Source organism: Lacerta agilis, chromosome 17, assembly GCF_009819535.1.
Source record: "Lacerta agilis isolate rLacAgi1 chromosome 17, rLacAgi1.pri, whole genome shotgun sequence".
Classification (NCBI taxonomy): domain Eukaryota; kingdom Metazoa; phylum Chordata; class Lepidosauria; order Squamata; family Lacertidae; genus Lacerta; species Lacerta agilis.
Genome location: NC_046328.1, coordinates 14633461 through 14652035, shown reverse-complemented (window position 1 = coordinate 14652035; position 18575 = coordinate 14633461). Strand labels below are relative to the sequence as shown.

At 47.2% G+C, this 18575-nt stretch overlaps 1 protein-coding gene across 5 annotated transcripts in view; it reads left to right on the top strand.

Annotated features, from left to right (window-relative positions):
- Positions 1 to 9923, top strand: part of DEPDC5 (DEP domain containing 5, GATOR1 subcomplex subunit) — a 49233-nt gene extending 39310 nt beyond the window's left edge. For all 5 annotated transcript variants that reach the window (XM_033174419.1, XM_033174417.1, XM_033174418.1 and 2 more), the window contains 8 exons: positions 1403 to 1535; positions 1937 to 2045; positions 2227 to 2451; positions 3702 to 3871; positions 4149 to 4320; positions 6226 to 6286; positions 6901 to 6983; positions 9273 to 9923. In XM_033174419.1, coding sequence (XP_033030310.1) covers positions 1403 to 1535; positions 1937 to 2045; positions 2227 to 2451; positions 3702 to 3871; positions 4149 to 4320; positions 6226 to 6286; positions 6901 to 6983; positions 9273 to 9565 — 1246 coding nt within the window. In that variant the 3' untranslated portion in view covers positions 9566 to 9923. The remainder of the gene's footprint in view (positions 1 to 1402; positions 1536 to 1936; positions 2046 to 2226; positions 2452 to 3701; positions 3872 to 4148; positions 4321 to 6225; positions 6287 to 6900; positions 6984 to 9272) is intronic.
- The last annotated feature ends 8652 nt before the right edge of the window (positions 9924 to 18575 follow it).

Below are 18575 nucleotides of genomic sequence, written 5' to 3'. Positions count from 1 at the left end.
GTTTTACTCCATGAAAATCAGTTGCCAAGACTGAAAGTCCCTGCCTCCTCACAGCCCCTCTAAGTCCCCTCCTCTCCAGGGCTTTTCCAAAGCAATTGGAGACTGCGCCTGCGTGCATCCAACCAACCTCTCCTCCGCCCTTTTACTGCATCTCCTGGTTCTGGGAGACAAGGTGGGAAGCAGGAGGGGGAGACACTCATGACTCATCTTTGCCAGCCTGACTCATCTTTGCCTCTTGCCCACCCCCCCTTTCCAGCCTCCTCTTCTGCCTCTGATTCTGGACTGCTCTCTGTCACAGACTCCTTCAGCTCACTTAAGCTCTGACACCTTTTCCCAGTCTGCTCCCTCGGACCACTCATTGCCCCACCACCACTCCCCGAGCTCTGAGCATTCTTCCCTCAGTGGCTTCCCACCTGGTGCCTCCCACCACTCCTCTGCATCCATCCGGTTCATGGCACCAAGCTAGACCATTGGTTCAGCTTGCTCAGTATTCATCTACATGGAGGGGCCGTGGCTCTCTGGATAGGAGTCTTTCTCCCAGCCCTACCTAGCTATGCCATTAGGGATTGAACCTGTGTGTGCAAAGCAGATGGTCTGCCACTGAGCTGTAATAATAATAATAATAATTTATTATTTGTACCCCGCCCATCTGACTGGGTCTCCCCAGCCACTCTGGGCGGCTTCCAACAAACATTAAAATACATTTAAAATATCACAGTTTAAAAACTTCCCTAAACAGGGCTGCCTTCAGGTGTTTTCTGAATGTCAGGTAGTTGTTTATTCCCTTGACTTCTGATGGGAGGGCGTTCCACAGGGCAGGCGCCACTACCGAGAAGGCCCTCTGCCTGGTTCCCTGTAGTTTTGCTTCTCGCAGTGAGGGAACCGACAGAAGGCCCTCGGCGCTGGATCTCAGTGTCCGGGCTGATTGATGGGGGTGGAGACGCTCCTTCAGGTATACAGGACCGAGGCCGTTTAGGGCTTTAAAGGTCAGCACCAACACTTTGAATTGTGCTCGGAAACGTACTGGGAGCCAATGTAGATCTCTCAGGACCGGTGTTATGTGGTCCCAGCGGCCACTCCCAGTCACCAGTCTAGCTGCCGCATTCTGGATTAATTGCAGTTTCCGGGTCACCTTCAAAGGTAGCCCAACATAGAGCGCATTGCAGTAGTCCATGTAGCCTTCCCCAGCCCAGGTAGTCTTAGTCCCCTTCTCCAGAAGAGCGGACTGCAAGTAGCAAATTTGTGTCCCCCCTCTGTCTTCTAGCTGTCTCCCTCACAAGGAGGGTTGCAGGAAATCTGATGTGGATACACCTGCATGCCCCATCCAGTCAAGGGCTGGAGAGGGAAACAATTTTATCCCTGCCTGTGTTAACACGCTGTCCCTTCTCCCGCTGGGCTTCAGCACAGGGATCCAGCTGCTGTCAGAACAGAAGGGGCTCTCTCCATCCTGCTTCATCAGCGCGGAGGTGGTCCACTGGCTGGTGAACATGGTGGAAGGGGTGCAGACCCAGGCCATGGCCATTGACATCATGCAGGTGAGAAGAGCGCACACACACGCACACATGCCTGTGTGGCTTGCCACCCTGAACCAGCTGCAGTTGACACCTTTGCTTTACCAGGGTGCTAATGGGCATGAAAAGTGCCTCCCTTGGGCAATAGGAAAGGCAAAAGACTTCAGCGATGGGCAGAGGGGTCCCAGGCAGTGTTCAAGAGAAGAAGGCAGAGCCCCCCTTGCCATATTTTCAGCTCTTCACTTCACCCCATAGTGCTGAATGTGTGCATAAACACCCATTCAAATCACAGGGGGGGGGGGTGAAATACAAGGTGCAGTTGAGAGGACCCCTACTGGGATGGTGGGTGAGCCTGCCCCCCAGGCCGTGGAGACGACACGCCCTACTGCCAGCCCTGGAGACCCTAATCCTGCTTCTGTCTGCAGAAAATGCTGGACGAGCAGCTCATCACCCATGCCTCAGGAGAGGCCCTTCGCACCTTCATCTATGGGTTTTACTTCTACAAGATCATGGAAGACAAGGAGCAGGAGCGAGGTCAGGCTATGCATGGCAAAAGGCAATTTGCACCCCTTATGGAGGCTTGGGTGGGTGTTAGGGCGGGGGGGGGACTTTCTCAGTTATGCTGGTCTTGCAGTGGTAGCTCTGGGCATCCTGTAAAGCTGATGCAACACGCCATTTCACAGGGGTCTCGTCTCCTTTTCTTCTCTTCCTGCAGTGGGAATCCAGCAGCCAGCCATGTGGCACACAGCCGCTAAGGACGACTTCTCTGCCTTCCAACGGAAGTGGTTTGAGGTGGCCTTCGTGGCCGAGGAGCTCCTCCACTCTGAGATCCCGGCTTTCCTTCTGCCTTGGCTACCCAGCCGCCCGGCCTCCTACGCCAGCAGGCACAGCTCCTTCAGCCGCAGCTTTGGAGGACGGAGCCAGGCAGCTGCGCTGTTAGGTGACTGGGGCAAAGTGGGGTAGCGGGATGATGGCTGCAGGTGGCATGGGGTGATTTGAGCCCTTGCGGATATCAGAAACACCACAGAGTTCATGCTGTGTGCATAAGAGGAAGAGAGGGTTTAAACCAGGCACCGCCAAGCAGGCAACTTCCAGATGCTGGTTGGAGGCAGTAGCCCAGAACATTTTGAAGGACAGCAGGATCATTGTAGGGCTGGGTAATCTAAATCTAATTACAGTATACTACTTTAACAAGCTTTCACGGGGCTGTGAAGCTGGAATTTTAGATGGTCAAATACAGGTTTCCTCAACCTCGGCCCTCCAGATGGTTTGAGACTACAGTTCCCATCATCCCTGACCACTGGTCCTGCTAGCTAGGGATCATGGGAGTTGTAGGCCAAAAACATATGGAGGGCCGAGGTTGAGGAAGCCTGGTCAAATATATCCATTGGCCTCACTATTCAAGACCTCCAACAAACCAGAGATAAGAATTAATCTCCAATTTGGGCAGAACGTGAAATATGACTTAACTGAACTGTTCATCTTGCTGCCATATAATATTGGGTGTAGTCCATCTCCAATGTTCTGATCTCCCCCCCCCCCATAAAAATTGCATTAAAAGGAGGGGGTAGAAATGTAGGGTTGGAAGGTACCCGTAACGGTCCTCTAGTCCAGTGTTTTTCAACCACTGTTCCACGGCACACTAGTGTGCCGCGAGATGTTGCCTGGTGTGCTGTGGGAAAAATTGAAAAATTCAAGAGAATTACTTTATATATAGTCAATATAGGCACAGAGTTATTTTTTTAACATTTTCTAATGGTGGTGTGCCTCGTGATTTTTTTCATGAAACAAGTGTGCCTTTGCCCAAAAAAGGTTGAAAAACACTGCTCTAGTCCAACCGGCTGCAATGCAGGAATTACAGCTAAAAAAATCGCTGACAGATGGCCATCCAACCTTCATCTGAAAACCCTCAGTGAAGGAGAGCCTACCTGGTTCTGAGGGGGTCCAGTCCACTGTTGGCAAAGGCTGGTTAAAACAGCTGCCCCTAAAACCAGCAGCCGCTGCTGAGCATACATAGGAATCTGCCTTATGTACTGAATCAGACCCATTGCTGAGGCCCTTCTGTAATGTTTACTCAGAGATAAGTCCTGTTCAGCAAAGGTCCCTTGTGCCTTTCATTAGAAGCTTCCTCCTTGTAGTTCCCCCACTCTTAACGGCTTCCTGCTGTTCTGGTTCCCTGACCCTCGGCAGCTGCCACAGTGCCGGAACAGCGGACGGTGACGCTAGACGTGGACATCAACAACCGCACGGACCGCCTGGAGTGGTGCAGCTGCTACTACCACGGCAATTTCTCCCTCAATGCCGCCTTCGAGATCAAGCTGCACTGGATGGCTGTGACGGCGGCCGTTCTCTTTGAGATGGTGAGAGGGGTTGGGCAGGAACGTTCCTAGCTGAGAATTGGCAATAGAGAGTCGAAGGTAGGCCAATTTCTTCGGTGTGAGGAAATAACAGCACTTCTGTAGTTAAGCCTAGAATTGTAGAGTCGTCTAGGTTTCCATTGTCCTGCTGAAGAATTTGGTGTAAACCACAAGTTTGCGGAGTTGCTGTGCCCTCATATGGGCCCCAGCAAGTGGCTCCTCTGGGCCTTTCTACCCCCCCCTCTCTTCCTCAGTGTGGCTCTGCTCCTTCTCCTCCCAGGTCCAAGGTTGGCATCGCAAAGCCACTTCCTGTGGGTTTCTGCTGGTCCCTGTCCTCGAAGGCCCATTTGCGCTGCCCAGTTACTTGTACGGAGACCCCCTTCGAGCCCAGCTCTTTATCCCTCTCAACATTAGCTGCCTGCTGAAGGAGGGCACCGAGCACCTCTTTGATGGTAAGGAAGAGAGGGAGGCGGTGGCAACTTGGTGACTCAGGTGAGAGTGGGAGGTCTGCCCTGTCCCCCGGCATAAAGCCCAGCAGTGTCGCTCTTGGCTCTGGTTTGGTCCTGTGGAATCTGAAGTTGGATGCATGGGAAATTTCAGTCTTGTGGAACACTCTGCCAATAGAGATTCAGCGGGTGCCTTCTGTTCCAACTTTGAAACGCCTGCTGAAAACTCTTCTATTCTGCCCAGGCCAATGCTGACAATTAAGAGTGCACACTACTGCGATGTCTGTTTTAACTTTTTCATGTCTGGTTTTATGCCTCTATTGCTGTAAACTGCTTTGATTTATATATATATTTTTACCCAGCAGTATACAAATGTTTTTTTTTTACAAATAAATTATAATAATTAATTTTGGAAAGGTGTTGTTTGTACCTGCTGGTGATGGGAGATTCCCTTTGCTCAGTTTCAAAATTCTGCTCACTGTGGCGCTTGGATTTGGACAAGGAAGGTAGTCAATGCTCATGCATTCCTCATTTTCAGTCTCTCCCTCCTTCCTGCCCTGTCTCAGGTTGGCATGGGAGACTTAAATTATTGTGTGTGTCCTAATTTTCCCAAAATATCCCTGATAAGTCACTCATAGATTTGTTTAGGCTGCTCCTCCTTCTGGATCCTCCTCCAGTGTTAGTTCCTGCCTTCAGCAAAAGCTGATGGGTTTCCTCCTCCTGTCATCTGGTGTATACTCTGCAGGGGGTGGTGTTTTTTTGTTTTTTGAGGTGCTGTCTTTTTCCCCTCCTGATTTAAAAATCTGAGCCCCTGTTCTTCTTGCACCCAGGACACAGCTCTCTGGCCTGTAGGATCTGAGAGGATGCTCTGCCTCCAGATCTGCCTCTTGCTCACCTGACTAGAAGGAAGCCTAGGGCAGCAATTCATACAGAGGTGCAGCAGGTGCACTCCTCTGAGGGCAGATCATTCTACTGCACCTGGTGTGACTGATGCCATTTCAGTAGAGACAGAATCTCCTTTTGGACTACACCTCCCATCAATCCCCAGCATCATAATGCTGACTGGGGGTGATGGCAGTAGTCCAAGACTTCTAGAGAACACAAGGATGCTGAAGACTGGAATTTGGCAGCTTTCAACATTCTCAGGGGAGTGGGGTGCTGTAGTCTCCCAAGAACCACAAATGGATTTCTTGTTCTAGCAATGACTGTGTTAAAGCTGCGTCCACCTCGTCATTTGAGACTTCATGATGAATGTCCTGCCAGGTGGCCACGTCCCTCATTCCACCACCACCCCCGCCTGCCTCCCCACACCCAATATGGAATGATCCAGACCTCTGCTGTGCAATTGCTTCCACTGTTACCATAGTTACCTACCTCCCACCCCAAAATATTTCAGACCTAAGGTGCTTTTTGGGAACATGAAAGGAAGGGAACAGCCGGTGGCTTTTCCCCGTCTGGTGTTGAGCCAAAAGGCAGGAGGAGCTTCCTCGTCACAGACAAGAGGCAAAGATCCCCAAAAAGGGGAATGCCCAGTTACGAAAGCTAATCTGCTTCATTTGTCTGTCTCCAACCTGAGTCTTGCCAGCTTTTGGAACTAGAACCTCTAAATATGGCATAGTGGACCAATGGAGGTTCCATCCTTTCCCTCCCTCCACCCAGTATTAATGCTGTCCCCCCTGAGACTAGCAGCATCTCTGGCAGAGAAGTAGAGGGGTCTTTCCTACCCACCCCTGCTGCTTTCTGACATGAGTTCCAGCACTAAGCTATGGCCCTCCCACATGCATGTGTTTTAAGGAAGGAGGGCTGGTGTAACAACCTGGCCCTCCTCCCTACACATCCAGACGTATTTAGGTGCAATCTGATCCTATCCTGCTAGCAGGGTTGGAAAGTCACCCAATTTTTCTCTTCCAGGCTTTGAGCCAGAGACCTACTGGGACCGCATGAATCTCCTTCAGGAGGTGATCGCACACAGGTAAGCCTAGAAGAGGGCAGGCTGAGGAGTGTCTGTTTAACCCTTGAGCCACAAGAAGGACCATCACTTGGGGGGCGGGGAGTGATCAGGGGTGGGGAAATGAGATCAGTAAGGTTTTCTGCAGGAGTCTTGCTTTTGTACAATCTTCTCCAAATACGCTGTCTGGTTCCTGCTCATGTGCAGAATGCAGTCATTCCTCTTGTCACTTTGGAGCATAGGAAGAAGCTGCCTTACTCAGTCAGACCACTGTGTCTACCTAATTCAGTACACCGACTGTCAGGAATTTTCTAGGGTTTCAGGCAAGAGGTCTCACCTGGAGATGGCAAGGGAAAAAACCCAGGACCTTCTGCAGACAAAGCAGATGCTCTCTGCCCCTGATCTACTGCCCTTGCCCTCTCCTAGGAGGCTGCCTTGTCCTCCATTGGCCCATCTAGCTAAGCACTGCTCCCACTGAGTGGCAGGACTGGCTCTCCAGGGTTTTAGCAAATGAGTCTTTCCCCAGCCCTACCTGAAGATGCTGCTGTGGACTGAGTTTGGGACCCTTCTGCAGGAAAAGGTACAGCCCTTCCGCGATTCCTTGCTAATTTCCTTCTGCAATGTTTTCTTCTCTCTAGGTTTGGGTTTGTGCAAGATAAATATTCTGCCTCTGCATTCAACTTCCCTTCAGAGAACAAACCCCAGTACATTCATGTCACAGGTGAATACTCTTCCCCCCCTCCACCTTCTGGGGTTGTGACCCTCAAGACACAAAGCATCCTGTGAGCAGCTGGCCTTGTATAAAACCACCAGCCATCCAGCAGAGAAATATGCTGAATGAGGAGATGAGTCAGCAAAAGGCCCCTAGCAAGTGATAACTGCTTTATCATTGAAGGCAAAACTTTGCAGCAGAGTAGTGGGCTAGGTCAGGGGTGAGCAGTGCTTTTTTAAAAGAGGGTGCTCAAGGGTACACAGTACCAGCACCTCTTTTTTTTTGTTTGTTTGTTAAAAAGTGTGACACTTACAGTAACACCTATTTTTCTAGGAAAAAAAGCATTGGGTGGGCAGAAACAGGGGCGTCGCAGGTGGGGCGGGCCACCCCTAGGTCAAGGGGAGGGGGGTGACACTTTGGCCGGCCCCTGTCACCCCGCCCTGCCGGGCAGACCTGAATAGGGGGCATGTCGCCTTTTCCCCCTTCCAGGTATTTTTCGGCGGGGGGGGGGTGCCGACCAGCGAGGGGGGGTGTCAAACTTGTCACCCCCTCCTCGCTGGCCACCCCCTCCGCCGAAAAAAAAACCGCTGGGGGGCAGGGAAAGGAAGCAGAACAGGCGCATTCAAGCGCTTGCTCTGCTTCTTTTTGCCCTTTCCACCGCTTTTTTTTGGCGGGGGGGGGCCCGACCAGCGAGGAGGGGGTGTCACGCTTGTCACCCCCTCCTAGCTGACCACCCCCCCTCCGAAAAAAAGCCTCGGAAAGGGGGAAATTCCCCCTTTCTGCATACACGTGTACCGTGACGTCATGATGACGTCACGACGCATGCGTCGTGCCCCTCCCCCAGGGGGGGTGCCTCTGCGCTGCCGCCGCCCCCAGCAGCACAGAGGCTAGCTACGCCACTGGGCAGAAAGGAGATTGGCCAAGGGGAGGGGGTGCCAATCTGATTTGCAAGAGACTAGCAAGGGGTGCAGTCTCCCAATGCTGAAGCAACAACAAAACAGTTTCTCATACCAAGTCTAGGCTTCTGAAATAAAGAATGCTTCTAAGTAGCCATGATTGGATTTTTGACATCAATTCAATCCTGGTTCTGAAAACCAGTTCCAAGGCTCAGAATGTGCTCAGAGGTACCATTTTCTTCCATTCTAACTGTGTCTTTTGCACCTTGGCTCCAATTGGTCAGGGACTGGTTGGTAAGCGGGCTATAGGGGAATCCCATAACAGTACACCCAAGTACCTCGGCCAGTTGGGTCCCCTACAGCCTGCTTACCAACCAGTCACCAAAGAGAGAAAATTAGTAAGTTGCTAGAGAGGATCCTGGAAGGCAGCTGGCCGTCGCTTCTCCTCCAGGGGGGGGGGGGGGTAACCACCAGCATTCCTTCGTCTAATGGCACAAACTCTTTCTCAAAGTTCTGGCGACAGGCTTGTGTCGCTGCATCTGATTTGCTCCTCAGCTGGAAAGGGCCTATAGCAGTGGGGGAGGGAAAAGCAGCCTTGGCCCTGTATACCTGAAGGAATGTCTCTACCACTGTCATTCAGCCCTGACAGAGATCCAGCACCATGGGCCTTCTGGCGGTTCCCTCACTGCAAGAAGTAAAGTTACAGGGAACCAGGCATAGGGTCTTATTAGTGGTGGTGCCCATCTTGTGGAATGCCCTCCCATCAGATGTCAAGGAGATAAGTAACTATATAACCTTTAGAAGACAGCCCTGTATAGGGTAGGCAGCCCAGTATAGGGAAGTTGTTTAATGTTTAACGTTTTATTATGTTTTTGTATGTGTTGGAAGCCACTCAGAGTGGCTGGGGTCACCCACTCAGATGGGTGGGATACTAATAATACTAATAATATTATAATAATAATAATAGCAAGAAATATTATTAGAGTTCAAGGGTAGCCCAGTGAGGGGTGTGGCTCGGGGGGAGTTCAGAGTGCCTGATAGTGAGGCCTAGAGTTTTTGACTAGCCTTTCTGGCTTAAGTGATTTTTTAAAAAAATTATCACCAACCCCTCCCTCTTTGAGCAAGCTTGTGGCAATAAGGTTGATTGAGAAGAGATGTTTTGCAAGAGCTGTACTGCTAGCTCATGCTGGAGCTGTTTGCAGAAATCTAGCTCCTCAGCAAAGCAGGTTTTACAAAGGAGGCAAGCTCTCATTTTAAGAACAGAACTAGTAGGCTTACTAACTCTGCTGTAAGTTGACCAGGGTCCCAGTATCCATCATATGCTGACATGTATCCATCACAAACCTAACTGCAATATGAGATTGATGCTGCTTTTTTTAAAAACGGGCTCCTCTCGATTCAGGGACTGTGTTCCTTCAGCTGCCGTACTCCAAGCGGAAGTTCTCTGGACAGCAGCGACGGCGGCGCAACTCCACAAGCTCCACCAACCAGAATGTCTTCTGCGAGGAGCGCATCGGCTATAACTGGGCCTACAACACCATGCTGACCAAAACATGGCGGTCCAGCGCCACAGGGGATGAGAAGTTTGCCGACCGGCTGCTAAAGGACTTTACTGACTTCTGCTGGAACAAGGACAACCGGCTGGTCTCCTTCTGGACAGGCTGTCTGGAGAAGATGCACGCCAGCGCCCCTTGAAGAACCCCCACAACCCACAGAAGTCAAATGTAGCTGCAATGAGCTGTCCTGGAAGAGTGGATGCAAAGAGCATCTTGAGAAATCCTGGGCAGGCTCCTGGGAGCAAGGTCTCAGGATGCCACAAATGGGCGCTTTTCACAGGTGCAAATGGATAAATCTTACTATGGGAAGGCGACTTCCGGCCCGAATGGAGGACAGCCTGATGGGCATCAGACAGCAGTGGAAGAAGACCAGAAGCTTTTTCAGAAAAATGAGCAAAAACCTTTTCATCTTCTGAAAATGCTCATTGGGAGTTTTTTGTGCATATGTAAAATGTTGTACAATATTTATGGAATAAAAGCACACTGTTCTCCTCCCATTGTCAGGGTGGTGTATTCATTGGCTCTCGCTGCTTGCATGTGGCTGCTGGCAGGCAGCAAAACAGAGCTGCAAATGGTTGGATCCAGTGACTAGATGATACAGTAGAAGCAGGAAAAGCACATTAAAGGGGAGTGGAAACTGCACCTCTTTAGGAACCCGGGTTTTACTGTTGCCTGGTGTTGTAAGAATTTTAAGGTATTTTATTTATATATAATAATTGTTATTAATGTACCGAAACAAATAAGGCCACATGTCTGAAAAACAGCACAGACAGGCCTCACTCCATTTTGACTCTCAACTGACCAAGTATTTCTTTGTCTCAGGAACAAAAGGGGGGGTTGCCGCTCTAGCTACTCAGCAGCCCTCTGCCTGAGTGATAATCTCTGGCATCCTGATATCTGAGTGTCAGACAAAAAGGTGTGATTAACTTGGCTGGGATATAGGGAAAAGTAAATATCTTTTGTTTCACTTGATGGGTTTTTGGTGGAGGGCAAGAGGAGACATGGGGCAGGGTCCAAGATGCTCAGATCATTGCTACCAGACCCTCCCAATTTGTGATGTAATTCTAATGTATGGAGGGGTGGTCTTGAGATGGAGGGGGGCAATTTCAAAAGTCTATATAGGAGCTTGCGCGCCTTTGTTCGTGGTCTTTTGCTTGCAAGACACCCTGCTGCAGCAGTTCTAATAAAGGGCTACCGCCTTGCCTTGGGAGATTCTGTATTGTCTCTATTTTATTCATAAGTGCTCTTGAGAGGAGGGGAGCCCTACTAAGGCTCTCCCCCGGGTTCGTGGACTCCTTTCTGGGGTTGAACCTAATTTTTATAACACCTGGCATGCAAACTCCTCACTTATCTATCTGATGTCAAATCATTGGCTAAAAACTGACTCAGGAGCAGCCAGGTTTGTTCATTTCACAGACATTGCTTAGATGATTACCTACACTTATTGCTTCATAACTGTTTATTTATTGTAATAAGAATATTAAGGTATTTTATATATATAATAATTGTTCATAAGTGTACCAAGCAAACATGTACATGACTGTATAGGCCACGTGTCTAAAGCAGCACAGGAAGACAGGCCTCAAAACCATTTTGACTCCCAAACTGACAAAATGTTTCTCTGCAAGCAGGGAGGGGGTGAGGGAACCTTCCCATTGTCTCAGGAATTAAAGTGATTACCATTTCAAAGGAATGGTCGGACATACCAGGAAGGGCAACCAGAGAAGGTAAACTGGCAGGCAGGAGAAAAACAACCTCTCAGATTTCTGTTGGAGACAGCCTTTTTTGCATAGCTGTCAACCCTCCCTGCTGTTTCCCAATGCTATAATAAGGGAATTTCCCGCAAAAAAGAGAAAGGTTGACAGCTAAGCTTTTTTGTGATGTATGTATCATGTTCTGGGGGTGGTCTTGGACTCCAGGGTGGGAAATTTAAACATCTATATAAAGGCCAAAAAAAAAATCCTTCCAGTAGCACCTTAGAGACCAACTAAGTTTGTTCTTGGTATGAGCTTTCATGTGCATGCACACTTCTTCAGATACACTGAAACAGAAGTCACCAGACCTTTATATATATAGTGAGAGGGTGGGGAGGGGTATTACTCAGAAGGGTGGTGGGAATGGGTGATAGGCTGATAGCTGTGGTAAACCTGTTGATGACTGTTAACGACTGCAATTGGTCTTGCAGGAAAAAGCAATGGGTGAGGTGGCTAAAAATAGCTTTCTCATGTATAATGAGATAAGAATCCAATGTCTTTGTTCAGACCAGGTCTCTCCATGGTTTTAAGTTTGCTAATGAGTTGTAATTTCTCCTTCCAGTCTATTTCTGAAATTCCTTTGTAGTAAGACAGCTACTTTGAGATCTTGTATAGAATGTCCTGGGAGATTGAAGTGTTCTCCTACTGGTTTCTCTTGTCTTGTGATTCCTGATATCAGATTTATGTCCATTTATCCTTTGGCGTAGGGTTTGGCCTGTTTGTCCAATATAGAGAGGCAGGCCTGTCCTTCCCTGCTCTCCTGTGTGTGGGGAAAGCACCCTGTTGCAACAGCTTTAATAAAGATCAAGCTTACTAGCTGCTTTGCTTCTAAATATTCTCTGGTTGGCCTCTGTTATTTACTCCTACCAATGGAGAACCTGCAAAGGACTTTACAAGGGCTCTTGTGTACCCCATAATGGAATAAGGGCAGATTTTGTTTATTACACTAGCAGAGCTAGAGACTCTTTTCATTTTTAAAAATGAGGGCTGGCCACCCCGTCTCAGAAGGTGATGGGTGGGTTCTCCTTAGCCGGTGGAGGCATTTAAGTAGAGGCTGGTTGGCCATTTGTCATTGTTGCTGTGGCTGGATCCTACATTTTAAGACCCTGCACTGAGCAAAAAAAATGGATTGGGGACCTTTCCAAAATGGTTCCATGAAGCTAGATAAGCAAAACTGGAGGACACAGCGCATCTCATCTTTCTGCATCATTGCATGTCCAAAAATTGAGTAGATCCATTTCCTCACATTCCCAAAACTACCTGCGGCTGTCAGCAATTCTACATGAGTGATGATGGAGCTGCATTCTCACATCACTGAGCTCCAATCCTTGCCTGACTTGTGTTACTCAGCACTTTCCTTCCAAGTGGACGGTTGCCCTGCCATGCTGGGATGTGTGGCTGGCTTCCAATAAGCTTCTGCTCGGAGAGTTGTGTGCAGAGAGACTGGATTTCTCTTTCTCTTATTTGTTGCTTTTAAGAAATTCCTTTTGCGGGTGTTGATTTAAGCCAGGATCTATCCAGGTCTTGTGCCCCACTTCGTGCCCCGACTGGGCCAGGCGATAAGACTGGAACACCTACAGCTCAATCATAAATATCTGGACTCAAGACTGTCTGTCATGAGCACCCTCACTTCCTCAGAGGTCGAATAAAGCGCTGGCTATTTTAACTTGAAACAGTTCTTCTTTATTTTTCTACAAGCTACAATATATACATAACTATACAGCCTGTGTGGCTAGGTTTTCTTCCACACATCTTATCTACAGAACGAACCCTGTCTAACACACACAGTGAAGGTCACATTCTGTCTGGCAGAGAGAAGTTAATTAGGAGATCAAAGACTCAGTTCCCTCCCCCTTCTCTCAGACCACAAGTCACACGATTCTCACAAAGGGAGGGGGTGAAATACTAACATACTCCCCCATTTCATCCCGAGGTTTGGGAGAATCTAACATAACTGTAACTGTTTAACATATATACCAAGTTGTTCCTTGTTCACAGCCTTAGTCAACACATCAGCAGGAATTTCCTTCCCTGGTACATATGAAACCTTCACAACATTTTTCTGAATACATTCTCTGGCGCGTTGTAATTTTATCTGCAAATGCTTTGTTCTTTGCTTGCAACCTTCAGAATGTATCAGTGCTATGCAAGATTTACTGTCCTGGAATACATTAACTGGACAAGTAACTTTCAGTCTAATGTCTTGGCATAGCTGCAGTAACCACTCAATGTCCATAAGTGAGTGAGTTAATGCATTGAGCTCTGCTTCGCATGAACTCAAACTTACAGTCGCTTGCTTTTTACATGCCCAATCAAAAACACATTGGTTGTACATATAACAGATACCTGAAGTGCTTTTTCCATCAACTGCGTCACTTCCAAAACTGGCATCCGTGTAAATTTCTAAACCACCTGACTTCTGGCTAGAAAGACGCAAGCGATAGTGCATAGTACCTTTAAGGTAGTTTACAATGCGTTTGAGCGCCTTAAAGTCTTGCACTGTGGGATTGTTTGAATATCTGCTGAGCAGATTTACACTAATGGCAATATCAGGCCTGGTACATCTAGCTATAAAACTTAGCTTGCCCAATATGCTCCGAAACAATGTGACATCAGGAAACATTGTAGCAGTTGTGTCATGTTGGTACCCTGTGACCATGGGAGTGTCCACTGCATTTGACTCAGTGAGTCTCAATTTCTGGACCAAATCATTAATTTTGCATGTCTGGTGTAACAGAACATCACCTTTGTCATTCCTTTCAACTTCTAATGACAAGTAATTAGTCACATCTCCCAGATCTTTCATATCAAAATGTTTCTGCAACTTCGTGAGTGTGTCTTTGTAAATATTTACATTTTTCCAAAAGAATAAGAGATCGTCAACATAAAAGATGCAATACAACTTCTGTTGCTTGTGCTCCTTTACAAAAACACAGGAATCGGCCTTTCCTTGTTCAAAACCTAAGGAAAACAGTATTTCGGTAAGTTTGGTATACCAACAGCGAGAACTTTGTTTGAGGCCATACAAAGCCTTTTTTAACTTGCACACCATTCCTTGCTTTACTTGTACACCATCTGGTGGTTGCATATAAATGTTTTCATCTAGAACACCGTATAAAAATGCGGTATTCACATCGTGGTGTGAAATTGTCATGCCTTCCTCAGCAGCAAGTTTCATCAACAGTCTGACACTTTCAAACCTAACTGTTGGTGAATATGTCTCGTGGTAGTCTTGATCAGGAATTTGAGAAAAACCACGAGCTACTAATCTAGCTTTGTGTCTGACCACTTTACCATGTTTGTCAGTTTTGGCTTTGAAAATCCACCTGCTATCTATTAATTTCATGCCTGGTTCTTGTGGAACCAATTCCCACGTTTCATTTTGCTTGAGGGAATTCAATTCAGATTTCATGGCATTAAGCCAAGGTTCTGCGTCTTTGGCTGACATGTTTTGAACCTCTTTGTAACTGGTTGGTTCAAACACAGAATCTGAATTACTGGCAGTAACAGCAGTTTTGGCAAACTCAATGGAAAAACGCTTTGGTGGTTTTCCCTTGGTGGTTCTTTCGGACCTTCTTACAGTCTCCTGATCATCTGGATCCACTTCCTCTTTAGGGGAATGAGGATCTATTGTGAACAAAGGTTGTTCATCTGCACCAGCCTCTGGCTCATCTTTAACTGAGGCTTGGGCACTGTGAAGATCTGTATCTGGATCAGACTCTCCACCATCACTAGAATCAGCATCATCAGACTTAACCCTTTTCTTTTCTGGTTTTGGTTTTACATTTCCATCATCAGACAGTGGGTAACATTGGAAAATACCAACTGTATCCCATTTGGGATTGCAGTCTATGCTCCTGGTCAACCTTATTGCTTTTGTGTCTGTCATCAGAACACGATAAGAACCTTTCTCATATCCTAGAAAGATACCATGTTGACCACACTTACTCAATTTGTCATTTTTCACAGTGTGTACCCAGACTTCTGAACCAAAAATTTTCAAATGTTTTATAAATGGTTTCTTCTGAAACAGCATCTCATACGGAGTACTCTTAATACTTGAGTGAAATCTCCTGTTATAGACATAAGTGAAGCAAGACAGAGCTTCCCCCCAAAAAAGGTTAGAGAGGCCTGAATCATGCAACAGAGTTCTTATCCCTTGTTGCAACGTTTGGTTCATTCTCTCACACAGGCCATTTTGCCATGGTGACCTGGGTGTGGCGGTCAAGTGTTCAATTCCCTGTTCAGAGAGGAAACTTTCAAATTCTTCTGAACAAAACTCACCACCTCGGTCAGTAAAAAAAACAGCGTACATGTTCATTGTGCACATTCTTAAGCCATGCACAGAATTGCTTAAATCTCTGAAAAGCCTCTGATTTCTTTTGCAACACATAAACCCAGACATATCTGGAAAATGAATCAATCAGAACTAGAAAATACCGTGAATTTCCTCTAGAGGGCGCTAGAGGTCCCACCAAATCAGCATGAATTACTTCATAAGGTTTTGTAACCTCCCTTCCTGATTCTGCACCTTTGGAAGCCTGTTTGATTTTGTTCTCTGCACAAGAGATACATTTCATGTGGTAAGGACACTTCTTAACCTTCATACCATCAACCAAATCTTGCATTTTTGTTAAAGCCTGAAAATGAAGATGGCCAAACAAGCGATGATAATCATGAATACAATGGTTATGCAACTTCTCATTCTTATCAATTGATATGTTGCAGTGGGCCTGTTTAGTTTTCTTAGCTGTACCAGCTGTTGCACCTGTAACAAAAGGCAATACATATAAACCATTAACACATTTGGCATAAAGAATGAGTTTGTTGTCTCTAATAATGTCACATCGGGACTTTGTGAACACCAGCTTGAGACCTTGAGAAGTAAGCTGAGAAACACTCAACAAATTGTCCTGCAAATGAGGTGCATACATAACATTCTTGACTGTTGCATTAAGATTCTGCAGAGAAATCGTTCCCTGGCCAGGAGACTTTATCTCTGACCCATCGGCCTGTTGAATTCGGCCTTCTTGCCTCTGCAAATTAATGAAAATGCTTTTATCATTAGAAACATGGCGCGTGGCCCCAGAATCTACAACAAAAACAGAGTATGCGTCCTTATCAGTACAACGAGAGATCAAAGCCTTTTGTGCAGCTGGCCCTTGAGGTCTGCGTCGTCCTCCACCACCTTTGAAGTTGCCCTTCTTCTTTGAAGCTTTCTTGCAATTACTCCGATAATGACCTAGCTCTCCGCAGCCATGGCAACGTACTGACTTCAGTGCCTTTGCAGTAGTTTCACTTTCTCCTGCTGAAGGCTTAGAAACATTTTCAACAGCTTTGCCCCGGCTTTCTTTAACAGTCTGTCTGCGGTCAAACTCATTTAAGAGCACACTAGATACATGATCCGGTGTTAAAAGATCATTAGGCAATGCTGATAACTGAGAAGCAATAGCATCATACGACTCATCCAGGCTATTAATCATTAGCATAGAAAAAACAGCATCAGAAAAAGTCAAGTCTCTTTGGATGAGGTCTTGTCTAAGGCGTTGTAATTGGGACAGATGGCTGGGCAAATCGCCATCTTTCTGCAACTCCAGTCTACACAATTTCTTGAAAAAAAGAATACTGCTCCCTGCTCCCTGCCTAAGATGCAAATTACGAAGTTTGTCCCAAACAGCTCTTGCCGTTTCAGCATCTTCTAAACTAACCAACAGGGTATCACAAACGCCCAGAACAATAGTCCCTCTGGCTCTTTGATCAGCTTCATGCCAGGCATCCCAATCATCGTCATCTTGCTGTGGGGGATCATCCTCAATGGTATGGAAAAGCCTTTCCCTTTGTAAAAGCGCTTTCATTCTAACTTGCCAGGTAGGGTAAGTCTCTGGCGTGAGAGGAGGAAAAGAGAGAGATATCTGGCCAAACTGTGCAGAAGACATGCTTGCGTTTTTAACTGTAGCAAACACCACTTCTTCATACAACAAAATAAGCCTTAACTCCCTTTAACTTCACTCCCCCAAACTGAGCGCAATTAGCAGGAATCTGGAAAAGCGTCTCTGCTATCTGTTCTGGCAGCTAAACAGCATACCATTGTAAATCAATTCTGTAGCTTGAAAACAGCTCCGAAATGAAGCAGCCGAACTGTCTCACCAAACACAGCAGCAGCACGTCTCGGCAGCCTTCATCTGCAGAGGAACGAAAACCAGCCGCTCTGCAACACAGGAGGAACGCCAACCAGCCGCTTGCCACCATAGGAGGAACGAAGCCATCCGCCTCTGCTACCATATGTTGATCAAAACCAGGATCTATCCAGGTCTTGTGCCCCACTTCGTGCCCCGACTGGGCCAGGCGATAAGACTGGAACACCTACAGCTCAATCATAAATATCTGGACTCAAGACTGTCTGTCATGAGCACCCTCACTTCCTCAGAGGTCGAATAAAGCGCTGGCTATTTTAACTTGAAACAGTTCTTCTTTATTTTTCTACAAGCTACAATATATACATAACTATACAGCCTGTGTGGCTAGGTTTTCTTCCACACATCTTATCTACAGAACGAACCCTGTCTAACACACACAGTGAAGGTCACATTCTGTCTGGCAGAGAGAAGTTAATTAGGAGATCAAAGACTCAGTTCCCTCCCCCTTCTCTCAGACCACAAGTCACACGATTCTCACAAAGGGAGGGGGTGAAATACTAACAGCGGGGTGGGGAGTCAGTTCACTTTCTAATGAGGTTGAAGGTTTGGAAGGGGAGAGCCTTTCTGCAGGTCCCCTCTTCTGCACAGACAAAGGCTTTTCAAAACCACAAAAAGTGATCTAGCCCCCATGTAGCTTTCAAAATGCAACTGGGCTACTTTGGTTTGCTCTCCAGTTTATGATTACATTTACAGCTCACCTTTTCCTCCAAGCAGCTCAGGGTGGTAGACATGGTTCTCCAACTTCCCATTTTATCCTCACAACAACCCTGGGAGGTAAGCTAGGCTAAGAGTGAGTGTCTGGCCCAAGATCAAACACTGAGCTACATGGCTGAGTGGGGATTCGAACCCTTGTCTCCCAGTTCACAGGTCACCAACTAGCTCTGTCTGTTGACATCTGCTTTATATACCATACTGTTTGACTGCAGAAAACATCAAAGTGGTACCATGCATACACAGGAAACACTGGGCTACATGGGATGTGTTGGCAATGCCCCCCCCACTCACTTATTATACAGCATATATTATTATATATTGCTCTCATGCATTTATGAGCATTTTGCGGGGGGGGGAGGGACGGGGAAGTCAGATAAATAACTTAATTGTTATGAGTTAAGTGGGGTAGTCTACTGATTATGGGGATACACAATATGGGGAATCCCCATTTATTTTGCGGCTCAGGGAGGTATATAAGCAGCTG